The 12,216-nt window shown below is 48.1% G+C and overlaps 1 protein-coding gene across 1 annotated transcript in view; it reads right to left on the minus strand.

Moving 5' to 3' along the window:
• LOC129328024 (zinc finger protein 208-like) overlaps positions 1-8,842 on the minus strand; it is a 53,062-nt gene extending 44,220 nt beyond the window's left edge. The window contains exon 1 of the mRNA XM_054976763.1: positions 8,809-8,842. Coding sequence (XP_054832738.1) covers positions 8,809-8,842 — 34 coding nt within the window. The remainder of the gene's footprint in view (positions 1-8,808) is intronic.
• Positions 8,843-12,216: the final 3,374 nt, after the last annotated feature.

Below are 12,216 nucleotides of genomic sequence, written 5' to 3' on the forward strand. Positions count from 1 at the left end.
AGGTAGAGGGTTGGGGCAGGGCATGTCAGCGGGGAGGGGGGAGCCACCGAGGGCGTTCGATCCCTGGTAGGGCGAGCAGCTGGCACCCAATAAGCCAGGGAGAGGGTGGCCGGGGGTGCTGCTGCAAGGGGGAGGGAGATGGCACGGGAAACAGTCCGCTCACTGGATCCCTAGCCCTATCAGTGAAGAAACTAGGGTAGCGGCAGACAGATGCCATATCCCAGGCAGGAGGTCTCGTGCGCCTGGGGAGGGTCGCTCCCGTTGCAGCCGCAGCCACAGCAACAAAGTCCCATGAGCGGCTGCCTCCCAAAGTGGGTCCAGCCCCTCAGGTGCCTGCGGCAGCCCCATTGGTCATTCCAACACCCTCCACCCCGCGGTGTCCCGCCTCACATCCAATCCCGCGGGGCAGTTGCCAGCCTCCCACGCCAACATGCCATGGTTGTTGGGAGGGGTGGGGTGTGTCCGAGGCTGCGCGTGGCTCCGCCCTGGCCCGGCGCCGTCTCCTGCTTTCAGCATCCGTGGCCGCTTGCGTTGCCTTGCGGGGGGGGACCCACTCCTAGGCTGACAGCCCCACCAATCCTGCAGGGCAGGCCGCTGGCCCCGCCCACAGGGGCAGTGGAGGAGTACGCCACCCGCACAAAGTGGCCGAAACGCAGAAGCCCGGGGTCCCCTGGCTGGCTACCACAGTGCTCCCCCCCCCGCCCGGGCCATGCAAGCTGAGTGGCCACCCCAGACCCCGGGAGGGGGAGGGGGAGGGGGAGGGCCCACCCAATGGCAAGTTGCGCGAGCACCCCAACTCAGGGCGGCATGCCAGGCAGGGCAGGTGCGTCAGGGCGATATGGAAGACATGCCAGAGCGGCCCCTGGCCAGTCCTTGTGCATCCTTCTCTTTCCCCCCCCCCCCTTTTGGAAGGGATGCGCTGTCAGCGCGGGCCTGGTCATGGGCCCCTGGCTGCCTGTCCTTCCAAATGGGCTCTGCCCAGCCCTGCCTCCCCATGGTCCCTTGACACCCACCCTCTCCTACACGCCTCCCCTTCCTCACGTCTGCTGGGGGAGGTGGGATGGTATAATAATAAAGGCTGATTTCTGTGCAACGGGTGTCTGTGGTCTTTGGCTTGGGACGGGGATGGGGCGGGCCCGCTGTTTCTGCCTCTTGGTGGCGGCCTCAGGCCCACCCTCCCCTTGGGCGTGACTTGGTGGCTGTTCCCTACTGCCGGGACTGGCTGCTGCCCTGGATTCCTCATGGCAGGGCACCTGCCAGTCCCATGCCAACCTCTCTGGACACGGCCGCCACGGACTTGGCGCTGCGTTGGGCAAACGGTGGAAAGGCTCCTCGGACCACGCCCACCCCTCTCCTTCCCGACTGCGAGCCCCGCCCAATGAACGAGCCGGGGTGGTCTGCTGGCATGGGCGCGATTTGCCTGCTGCTCTGGGGCCTGGCCGGGATCGCGTGCTGCCCACTGGCTGCGCCTATCCTGGCCCCTTCCCCTGCTGCTTGTGGGGAACAGCGCCCTTTGGCTGCGCCCGGCGGTGGCCGCGCATCAAGCCCGCCCACAACGCTTTCTGGTTCTCCCAATTTGCATCTCTGCGCTGCTGCCGGGGCTGGCGCCGCTGCACTTCGCTGGCACAGGATACAGCCTGGCGGCGCCACTGCTCCGTCTGTGCAGGCACGCCGGCGTTGGGGCCGGCCATAGGATTGCGCTGTTAAATTCCTTCATTGCAATTATAAAATTATCTCCATTATCCAAAATTGCCAGAAATAAAATTAATTAGTTTCTATCCTTATAATTAGTTATTCTATTATTATAATTCTTGTAATAACACCTATAATACTTATTACTATATATAATAGTCTAATAAAATAATTGCTTAGAAACTCTCATTTGCCTCTCCACCCCCCGGTAAAGTCACCTCCCTCTACTTTTATTGTATTTCAGTAATTTTCAAACTGCCACAGTTCTCCTCCCACCTCCCATTTTTTCACTAAATATTGTTTCAGCTTCTCCATGTTAAACTGTCCTGGATCAAGGTCTCTCAGTTTCCTTGTCAATTTGTCCATTTCCGCCATGTACAGCAATTTATAAATCCAGTCCTCGATAGTTGGCACTTCTTGCACTTTCCACTTTTGCGCGTATAAAAGTCTAGCCGCTGCTGTCATGTAAAATAGCAACGTCCTGTATTGTGCTGGAATGTCCTCCATTCCCAAGTTCAGTAGCTGGAGTTCTGGGTTCCTATTAATTTGAAATTGTAAAATCTCACTTATTACTCTTATTATTTCCCCCCAGTACTGCCTAGCTACCTCACAAGTCCACCACATATGATACAAAGATCCCTCGTGCTTTTTACATTTCCAGCATTTATTAGACGTGTTCAAATTCCCTAGCGCAATTTTCTTTGGTGTCATATACCAACGATAAATCATTTTGTAGACATTCTCTTTGATATTGGTGCATGTCGTGATCTTCAACGTATTTTTCCACAAGTATTCCCACGCCTCCATTGTTATTTCCTTATTAAAGTTTATAGCCCACTTCACCATTTGCACTTTAACTGTCTCATCTTCAGTATACCATTTCAACAGTACTTTATATACCTTAGAGATTTCCTTTTTATCCTCTTGTAAAAGTGCCTGTTCTAATTCCGAATTCTCCATTCTTATCCCTCCCTTCACACAGTCCGAATTATAAAGATCTCTAATCTGTCTGTACTGAAACCAATCGTAACTTGGAGACAACTCATCTTGCATCTTTATTTTAGGTTTAGAAAATTCCATTCGGGTTATCTCCTTATATGTTAAACACTGTTGTTCATTATCAACAGTTCTCGGATCTGTTACTTCATATGGAACCACCCATGAGGGGATTCCATCTTGTAGGTAATTTCTGTACTTCTTCCAAGTTGTGAATAGGCTTCTCCGAATATAATGATGTAAAAACATAGAGTCCGCTTTTACTTTATCATACCATAAGTATGCATGCCATCCGAATATTTTTTTATATCCTTCTAAGGCCAGTAATTTCCGGTTTTTCAGCATCATCCAATCTTTCAACCACACTAAACAAATTGCGTCATAATAAAGTCTTAGGTTGGGCAGTTGCATTCCACCTCTTTCTTTTGCCTCTTGTAACACTTTCATTTTCACTCGAGGCTTTTTGCCTGCCCAAACAAAATCTGATATTTTCCTCTGCCATTTTTCAAACTGCTTCGAGTCTCGGATAATTGGTATTGTCTGTAACAGAAACATCACTCTTGGCAACACATTTAATTACTGCAATTCTTCCCAACCATGACAAGTTCAGTCTATTCCATTTAATCAAATCTTGCTCTATCTGAGTCCACAGTTTTTCATAGTTGTTTTTAAATAGATCTATATTCTTTGCAGTCAATTCAATTCCCAGATATTTCACCTTGCTTGTTACTTCGCAGTCTGTTATTTCCATTAATAGTTGTTGTTTTTGTTTGGTCATATTTTTACATAATATCTTTGACTTCTTTTTGTTTACGTAAAATCCTGCCAAATCTCCAAACTCCTTAATCTTCTCTATTACTTTTGGCATATTCTCCATTGGATCTTCCACAATTAGCATTATATCATCCGCAAATGCTCTGACCTTATAGGAAAAGTCCTTTATTTTTATTCCACGGATTGCATTGTCTTCTCGTATCTGTATCAACAGTATTTCCAAAAACAAAATAAACAACAGTGGAGACAACGGGCAACCTTGTCTTGTTCCTTTACCTATAGTCAATTTCTTGGTCACCTCGTCATTCACCACAATTGCTGCACTCTGGTCTCTGTAAATTTCCTTTACTGCTCTTATGAATCTTTCTCCCATTTGTAGCTTTTCCATGGTGGCAAACATAAAGTCCCAGTTCAAATTGTCAAACGCTTTTTCAGCGTCCACAAAGAAGAAACCAACCTCCTTATCACGACGTTTGTCATAGTATTCAATAGCATTTATAACTGTCCTTAAATTGTCTTTGATTTGTCTATTTGGCAAAAAACCAGCCTGCTCCTCCTCAATAACTTCAGAAAGCCATCCCTTCACTCTTTCCGCCAGTATCTTCGCAAAAATTTTATAATCATTATTAAGTAACGATATAGGTCTATAGTTTTTCACGTTAGTCAGATCTTGCCCCTCTTTAGGGATCAGTGATATATTAGCTTCACTCCAAGTATCTGGGATCCGTTGATCCTTTAAAACACCATTAATCACATCTTTTAGGACTGGTGCCAGTTCATTAGCCATTACCTTATAAAATTTGGCTGTAAATCCATCCGGTCCTGGCGCCTTTCCCAAATTTGTTGACTGTATTGCCTTTCTTATTTCTTCCTCCGTTACTTCATTATTCAATTTGTCTCTCCAAGCTTCCGAAATTACTGGGAGCTTCATTTTCTCCAAATATGTCGCTATTGAGTCTTTATTCACCTCCTTTTTGTTATACAATTTGGCATAAAATTTATAAAAGGCTCTGCTAATAGCTGTCTGTTCCAGGTACACTTTATTGTCCTCACAGATTTTATTTATTACTTTCTTCTCCTTTCTCTTCTTCAATTGCCATGCCAAATATTTCCCAGGTTTATTTGCGCCTTCAAACGCCTTTTGGTTCATTCTCTTAAGATTCCATTCTAATTCTTTGTTGTTCATTGCTGTCAACTGTTCTTGAAGAATTTTAATATCCTGGTAGATTTTCTTTTTCCCTGGTCTTTTCTTTAACTGTATTTCTTTGGCTTTTATTTTCTCCGTGATCTCCCGTCTCTTCTCCTCTTTTTTTTTCCTGGCTCTTCCATTTAAGTCCATTAATATGCCCCTAATTACTGCCTTGTAGGTATCCCATACCTTGTTGGTTGGTACTTCTCTATTCATATTATATTGTATGAAAAACTTTGTTTCTCTTCTCAACATCTCCATATTTTCTCCCTCTTGCAGCAAATCCTCATTTATTCTCCATCCTTTCCTTTTACTCCTTTTCCCCAACTTCCACATAATTGGATTATGATCTGAGCCTACCATAGGCATTATTTCCACATCCTTAGTCCAAAGCGCTAAGTCTTTTGAGGCCCAGATCATATCAATTCTTGATAGCGTAGAGTGTCTCACGGAGAAAAACGTATATTGTCTGCCTTTGGGATTTTGTCTTCTCCATACATCTTCTAAAGTTTCCTGTTGCATCAATACAAAAAACGTCTTTGGTAATAGTCCTCTTTTCTTTTGTGCAGTTGCTGACTTTTTGTCTAGTTCCAAGTTTGTCACTCCATTGAAGTCTCCTGCAAGAATTATCTGGTCATAAGAAAGTTCATCTAATTGCTTCCTCAAGTCCTCAAAGAAGCTTTCTTTTGCTCCGTTAGGTGCATAGATTCCAATCACCAATATTCTCTTTAAATTCCATATACATTCCACAGCTAAAAATCTGGCATCCGCATCTTTCATTACTAATTTTGGCTGTAGCTCCTCTTTTATATACAATACCACTCCCCTTTTTTTCTTATTAGAGGCTGCTACAAAGTCATTGCCCAATTTATTCAATTTTAGATACTTTGCATCTTGTTTTCTAATATGAGTCTCTTGCAAACATACAATATCACATTTTTGTTTTAATAGCCAGTGGAAAATACTTTTTCTCTTATTCGGTGAATTAAGTCCATTTACATTCCAAGATAAAACTTTGCACTCCATATTCATAATCTTGTTGCAGGTAAGTCCTTTTCATTGTCCCTTATAAACTGCTCCATCTCTGATTCAGCTCTAATACACTTTTTCGCTCCTCCAAATTCAAAGGACACTCCTTCTGGTAGTTCCCATCTGTACCTTATTTTCATGTCCTTCAGAATCTGAATTAGAGCTTTATATTTTTTTCGATCTAACAACACCGATCTGGGTAGTTCCTTCATGATAATAATCGTCTTGCCATCAATCTCCAATGGATCTTGAAACTGTTTAGTCACAATCTTCTCTTTTATATTTCTGGTCGTGAATTGCACAATCACATCTCTTGGTAGTTTCCTCTGGGTCGCAATTCTTGAATTTACACGATATACCACATCTAGGATAGCCACAACTTCCTCCTCCTCCTTCCCCAGGTATTCAGCTAACACCTCAGTGATCTGTTCTTGAGCTGTCTTTCCTTCCACTTCCGGCAAGCCGCGAAACCTCAGCTGCTTCTCCATGTATTTACTTTCCGCAACCGCCATTCTCCCCCTCATCGCCCTCATCTCTGTTCGTTGCGTATCTGCTAAGTTCTCCACCGCGCTTTCCACTACCTTGACTCTTTGCTGTGTTCCCTGCAAGTCATTTTGCATTGTTTCCATACCTTTTTCTTCACTTCTGCCAGCTCATTTTTTACTGTCTCTTTAACCTCTTTAACTTCTTTCACCAACTCCGGTTTCATATCCTTGAGCTCTTTAATCACTTCTAAAAAATTTTTATCCAAATTCTCTATCGCCAATTGCCACTCTTTTTTCGACATTGTGGGGCTTGCTTTGGCTCGCTCCCACGAGTCCGCTCTCTTCCTTAGCTCCGTGGCGCTTAGTTTAATGTCCTTTTAGTTTAAATGTCCCGGTCTTTCCAAAAAAAAACTTTTAAAGAGTCCAAAATGTCGGGCGTCTTTTCTCTATGGTTCCTCTATGATTTTTATAATCCAATATGGCTTACTTCCTCTTTCGCTGAAGCCGCGGCTCTTCCCCTTTTAAAAATGGCGATTCCCTGCTTCCTGCCCTCTGGCAAGGGCCGCCTCTCTCCAGCAACTCTATTGTTGTTACGTACTTCCTGTTTCCCGACTTCCCACAGCAGTTCTCGCGATGGTGAAACTTTCTCACAGCCTGATATCTCCTTCTAGCCACAGGTATTCAAAACAATAGTCCAATTTCTTTAAAAACTTCGTTTAGCTTAGTCCTTTTTCTAATATAATTCTTGCCGGGTCCTCCCCTCCTTATACTGAGTCTGTTGCAGTTTAAAAGTCTACTTTAATTCTTCTTTACTTTAAGTAATCTGTCCCGTTTCAAGAGATAGTGATCTTTACCTTCTCATTCACTTTCCGTGGGTTGTAATCGCTGTTTCAATCTTAGATTCCCATCCACTCTTCTTTCCCCTATTGAAGCTTGGGCATAGGGGTCTTATGCCAACCGCATTGGCAACAGGACTGCCGCAGAGATTATAGCCGACCTGTCTTAGGGTGGGACCTCAAGGGTCGGGAGAGGATCCGTTGCGTAGGACCCCCCCTTGCCCGAGATCGACGTGCCCTGAGGTGCTTGAGCGTTCTATGCCTGTTCTCCGCCTGAGAACAGTCGGCCGCGGGCTTGATTTGCCCCGCCGGCCACTTAAACGGCAGCCCGGTCAGCTCCACGATTAGAGCTGCATGGATCCCAAACCGGAAGTCACCATAAGCGGTGCAGGTTTTAATGGCCACTGTCCACCTTAACCAACTGGTATGAGTAGCAGGACAGGTGGCAATGCCCACCACCCCTTCAGCCATCTGCTATCAGGAGTGGAGAAGGTGGCAATGCCCACCTTCTGCCTTCACCCAGGTGGTAATAGGAGCAGAGCAGGTGGCAATGCCCACACACTGCCTTTGCTCAGCTGGTATTAGGAGCAGAGTAGGTGACAAAGGCCACCTCTCTTCAGCCAGCTGGGATCAGGAATGGAGAAGGTGGCAATGTGTGCCCCCCACCATACCTAACTGGTATTAGAAGCAGAGCAGGTGGCAATGCCCACCCCTGGCAATTCTCACCCCCTCTCCGCCTTAACCCAGCTGATATTAGGAGAGGACCAGATGGGAATGTCCACCCCTGCCTTAACCCAGCTGGTATCAGGAATGGAGCAGGTGGCAATGCCCCCCCTTCACCAAGCTGAGAGCAGGAATACCAGAAGGCAATGCCTGCCCCACTTCACCCGGCTGGGATCAGGTGCCAAGCAGGCAGCAATGCCCATCCCCCTTCAACCTGCCAGAATCAGGAGCAGATCAAGTGGCAATGCACACACCCCATTCACCCATCTAGTATTAGGAGTGGAGTAGGTGGCAATGTCTACCCTCTGCCTTAACACAGCTGGTATTAGGAGCGGAGCAGATAGCAATGCCCACTCCCACTTCTGCCAGCTGGGATCAGGAGCAGAGCAGGAGGCAATGCTTGCCCCCCTGCCATAACCCAGTTGGGATTAGGAGTGGAACAGGTGGCAATGCCCACCTCGCACCTTCACCGGGCTGGGATCAGGCACAGACCAGGAGGTAATGCCCTTCCTCCCTTCACCCAGCCAGGATAAGGATTGGAGTGGCAATACTCACTCCCTTTCGACCTACCGGAATAAGGCACTGAGCATGCAGCCATATCCACCCCCTTCACCCATCTGTAAACAAGCGTGGAGCAGGAGGCAATGCCTATTTCCCCTCCACCCATCTGCAATCAGGAGCGGAGCAGGTGGCAATGCCACCCCCTTTACCCGTCCTGTATCAGGTGTGGAGCAGATAGCAAAGCCCCCTACCTGTTCATGTTACCAAGATCAGGCATGGAGCAGGAACCAATGCCCGTTTCCTCTTCACCCAGCAGGGATCAGCAGCAGAGCAGATTGCAATGCCCCCCTTCTTTACCCAGCCTGTGTCAGGCGTGGAGCAGGTAGCAAAGCCTGCCCTTCATGTGGCTGAGATTACACATGGAGCGGGTGGCAATGCCCAATTCCTTCTTCACTGGCCACGATCAGTGACAGAGGAGGAAGGAATGCCTGCCTATCCGCCCTCCCGCTTTCTAGAACCCGTTGTATTTTTCCCCACAACGGGCTTTGTTGCTAGTTCACAATATAAGGGAAAAGATCCTTACCAAGGGAGACCACAGTCTGGTAATTTTCCTCCATCACTTCCCAGTAGAGTTTTCTTTGGCCTGGATCCAGCAGAGCCCATTCCTCCTCCGTGAAGAACACGGTCACCTCCTCAAAGGATACGGGGGATCTCTGAAAGAAGAAAAGATTTCCCACTTGTTCATTTATTTTTGTCCCTAAGCATTCAAGAAAGAAAGAAGACTCCCATTGGCCAGTCAATGGATTCAAAGAATGCAACACATGAAACCAGTGGCAAGAAATTTGGATTGCTTCTTGTCTCTCCGAGATTAGATGTGTTCCCTGTTGAATGGTATAAAACCTTTACAGAGGTGTAACACCAAAAGACAGAGATCTAGAGAGCTCTGTCTTTTGGTGCTACACCTCTGAAGATGCCAGTCACAGCTGCTGGCGAAACGTCAGGAACTACAATGCCAAGACCACGGCCAGACAGCCCAGAAAATCCACAACAACCATTATTCTCCGGCCGTGAAAGCCTTGGACAATACAAAAAAATTCAAGTTTGCAACATGCTAATCCAAGGATATTTTAGAATTTAGTAATTAAGAAGGAACATGCATATATGAGTGTATATATGTGGAGAGAGAACGAGATAAAAAAGAGAGGTGTATTTAGTTAAAAACTTGACTAATACTGTTACACAAGCAAAACTCAAAGACAGAAAAGAAATGGTCATGTTTACAATTGTCACATGCATCACACAAAACATTACCAACAATGAAAAAACTCTATGAAATCAGTTTCAGGACAAGAAACCCATTCAATACTGTCCCTAACAAACCCAAGGCCTATTCTCTGCTGGCCGTGATCCTTGGGACTTGGCGGGTGGAAGAGGAAAGTACAGAAGGCCCAGGGCAAACTTGCTACCTCAGGGACCTTTCCAGGTATTGGTGCATGTGGAATACCTAATGTTTGTAGAACCTGTCCTTGAACTACTGCGTTATCTTGTCCACTTTTCGCTTTCAAACAAAAGAAAAAACCAGTTTAATTAATTCATTTATATTACTTATGCATTGCTAACTTTCTCACGAGAACCCCTGATGGATTACAACAGTGTAAGTCAATAAGAGCAACAGCCAGGAGATTCAATAAACAAAGCAACAGGGTTTGCAAATGCAAAACTTACAGAAGTTTCAAAAACAAGCAGAAATCGGTTATAGCGCTTAAACAGAGTGGGAGTGATGAAACACGATTTATTAATCAGCACAGAAATTACCCAGCAGGGAGGGACTTACAGCGACAGACAGTATGCAGCACCTCTCCGAGCCATTTCCTCACAGCACAGCCCTCCCACCTGCGCAAAAAAGCCCTCCTGCCTCATTCAGATTTGCATTTTGTATGAAAATCAGGAGGGTGGGAGTCTTCATGACCTCCCAGGCGGGCCGTTCGACCAGGCGGGGGCCAACACAGAGAACGCACAAGAACAGGCAGTCCTTGATTTTGCCCCTGTGCAGGGTGGTGCCTACAGAAAGCCCTGCTTGGATGAGCGAAGCTGCCGCGGCAGAGCGTAGGGAGAGAGCCAGCCCCACAGATATGAGGGGGGAGGCCAAGCAGGGCTTTGTAAGTGATTGGCAAAAGCTTGAACTCAGTAACTGCTGGGAAGCCAAGGGAGTCACGGCAGAACGGGAGACCCAGCGGTGCTGCTAGAGAAGCAAAAAGGCCTTCCCCCAACTCAGACTAGCCAGGAAGGTGGCCTGGACCCAGCTGATCCGGCCACCTGGATTCATGGCACAGTCACATCGAGACTGGACTACTGTAATGCACTCTACACAGGTCTCCCCTCACAGCTGACTCAGAGACTCCAGCTGGCGCAGAACGCAGCAGCTCCTTTACTCTCAGGAGCTAGATGGAGCACGCCTGTCACTCCATTTCTATAGCCACTGGCTTCTCATCAACTACCAGGTCCGATTCAAGGTCATGATTATCACACCCAGAGCCCTTCACGGCCTCAGCCTCTCCTATCTGTGTGACGGCCTCTCCCCCCATGTTCCCCCAAGGCAGCTTTGCTCACCTGGGCAGGGCCTTCTGCAGAGATCGCCCTACAAGTGGGGCAAAATCAACAGCTGCCCGTACACGTGCTTTCTCTGTGTTAGCCCCCCCCCCTTTATGGAAAGGCCTGCCTGAGGATGTAGGCAAAGCTCCCCCCTCTCCTGGCCTTCTGCAAACTATGCAAGACTGAATTATTTTTACCCAGATCACAGGACTGAGTCATATGAAAGAACTCCTAGAGATTCCTTGACAGGGATGGGGACTACACGCTACGCTGCTGCGGATGTAGGTACTTACCTACTAGGGAGTCTCTCTCCATGCAGATAAACATGCCGTAGAAATTAGTTGTGCTTCCGTTCAGATAAGATTTTGGCTCTCTGTGCTCAGGTTCATGCTTGTTTTCAAATTTTCTGGAACCGTAACCTATTGTATCTGTTTCACTGAGAGAGCAGGTCTACTCAGAACCCAATCAAGTCTGTTCAATGGGGCTTACTCCCAGGAAAATGTTTTCCCTAGGGTGGCACTGCAACTCTCCCAACAATCGTTCATTGTTTTATTTTGCTCGGTGAATGTCCGAGCTGTTGATTATATTGTATTTCACCTGCAGTGGGTAATCCACCCTGGATCTCAGTGAGAAAGCTGGAGCGTATATAAAAGTAATAGTAACAGTAATAATAACAGCAACGTTCACTGAGCTGCGGTGTTCAGCACCAACTGGAGCCTCTGAGTTGACTTTGGGGAGGGAGGCCCGTTTATCGATAATAATAAAATGAAAGTGGGGAGCCGCAAAGGGGGCCACCAGGCTCAGGGTGGGCGATGCAACCGCTGCGCTTTGGCAAGGGCGCTTTGCTCGCGAGAAGCCTGGACGGTGGAGGCAGCGCAGGCGGGCGAGGGCGGGGGATCCCCTCTTCCCCGAAGCAACCCTCCCGACCAGTTGCCAACCCACAGGTCATCTGGAGGGTGAGACGCGTTGAAATCCCGGTCCAGAGGGAGCAACGCTGGAAAGAGTTGGCAAGAGGAGGAGCGCGGCCCGCCCGCCCGGACCAGGAGCGCCTTCCAAAGCCCGCGGGGCGGGCGCAGCCATCTTCGGACCCCGCAGGGACAAAGGACCCTTCCGGATCAGGCCAGCCGTCCGCCCAGTTGCTCCGAAGGGAATCGGCCCGGGTTGCTCGCAGGGGCGCATTCAAGGGGCAGGACACGGGCGCCCCATGCAGACTTCTTGCCCGAGGAGCTGCTCTGTCTCTCTCCCTCCCTGAGCTCCCCCGACCCAGCCCTGCCTCGTTCACACGTGTTTTCTCCCCCCGCCCCAGATCCCTCCGTGCAATCCCGAACTCACCTTCCCTGCAGGCGCGCAAGGGCCAAAGTCTCCCCCCGGCCGAGGGAGAGGCGGCAGAGGAGAGGCC

This window comes from Eublepharis macularius, chromosome 4, assembly GCF_028583425.1.
Source record: "Eublepharis macularius isolate TG4126 chromosome 4, MPM_Emac_v1.0, whole genome shotgun sequence".
NCBI lineage: Eukaryota > Metazoa > Chordata > Lepidosauria > Squamata > Eublepharidae > Eublepharis > Eublepharis macularius.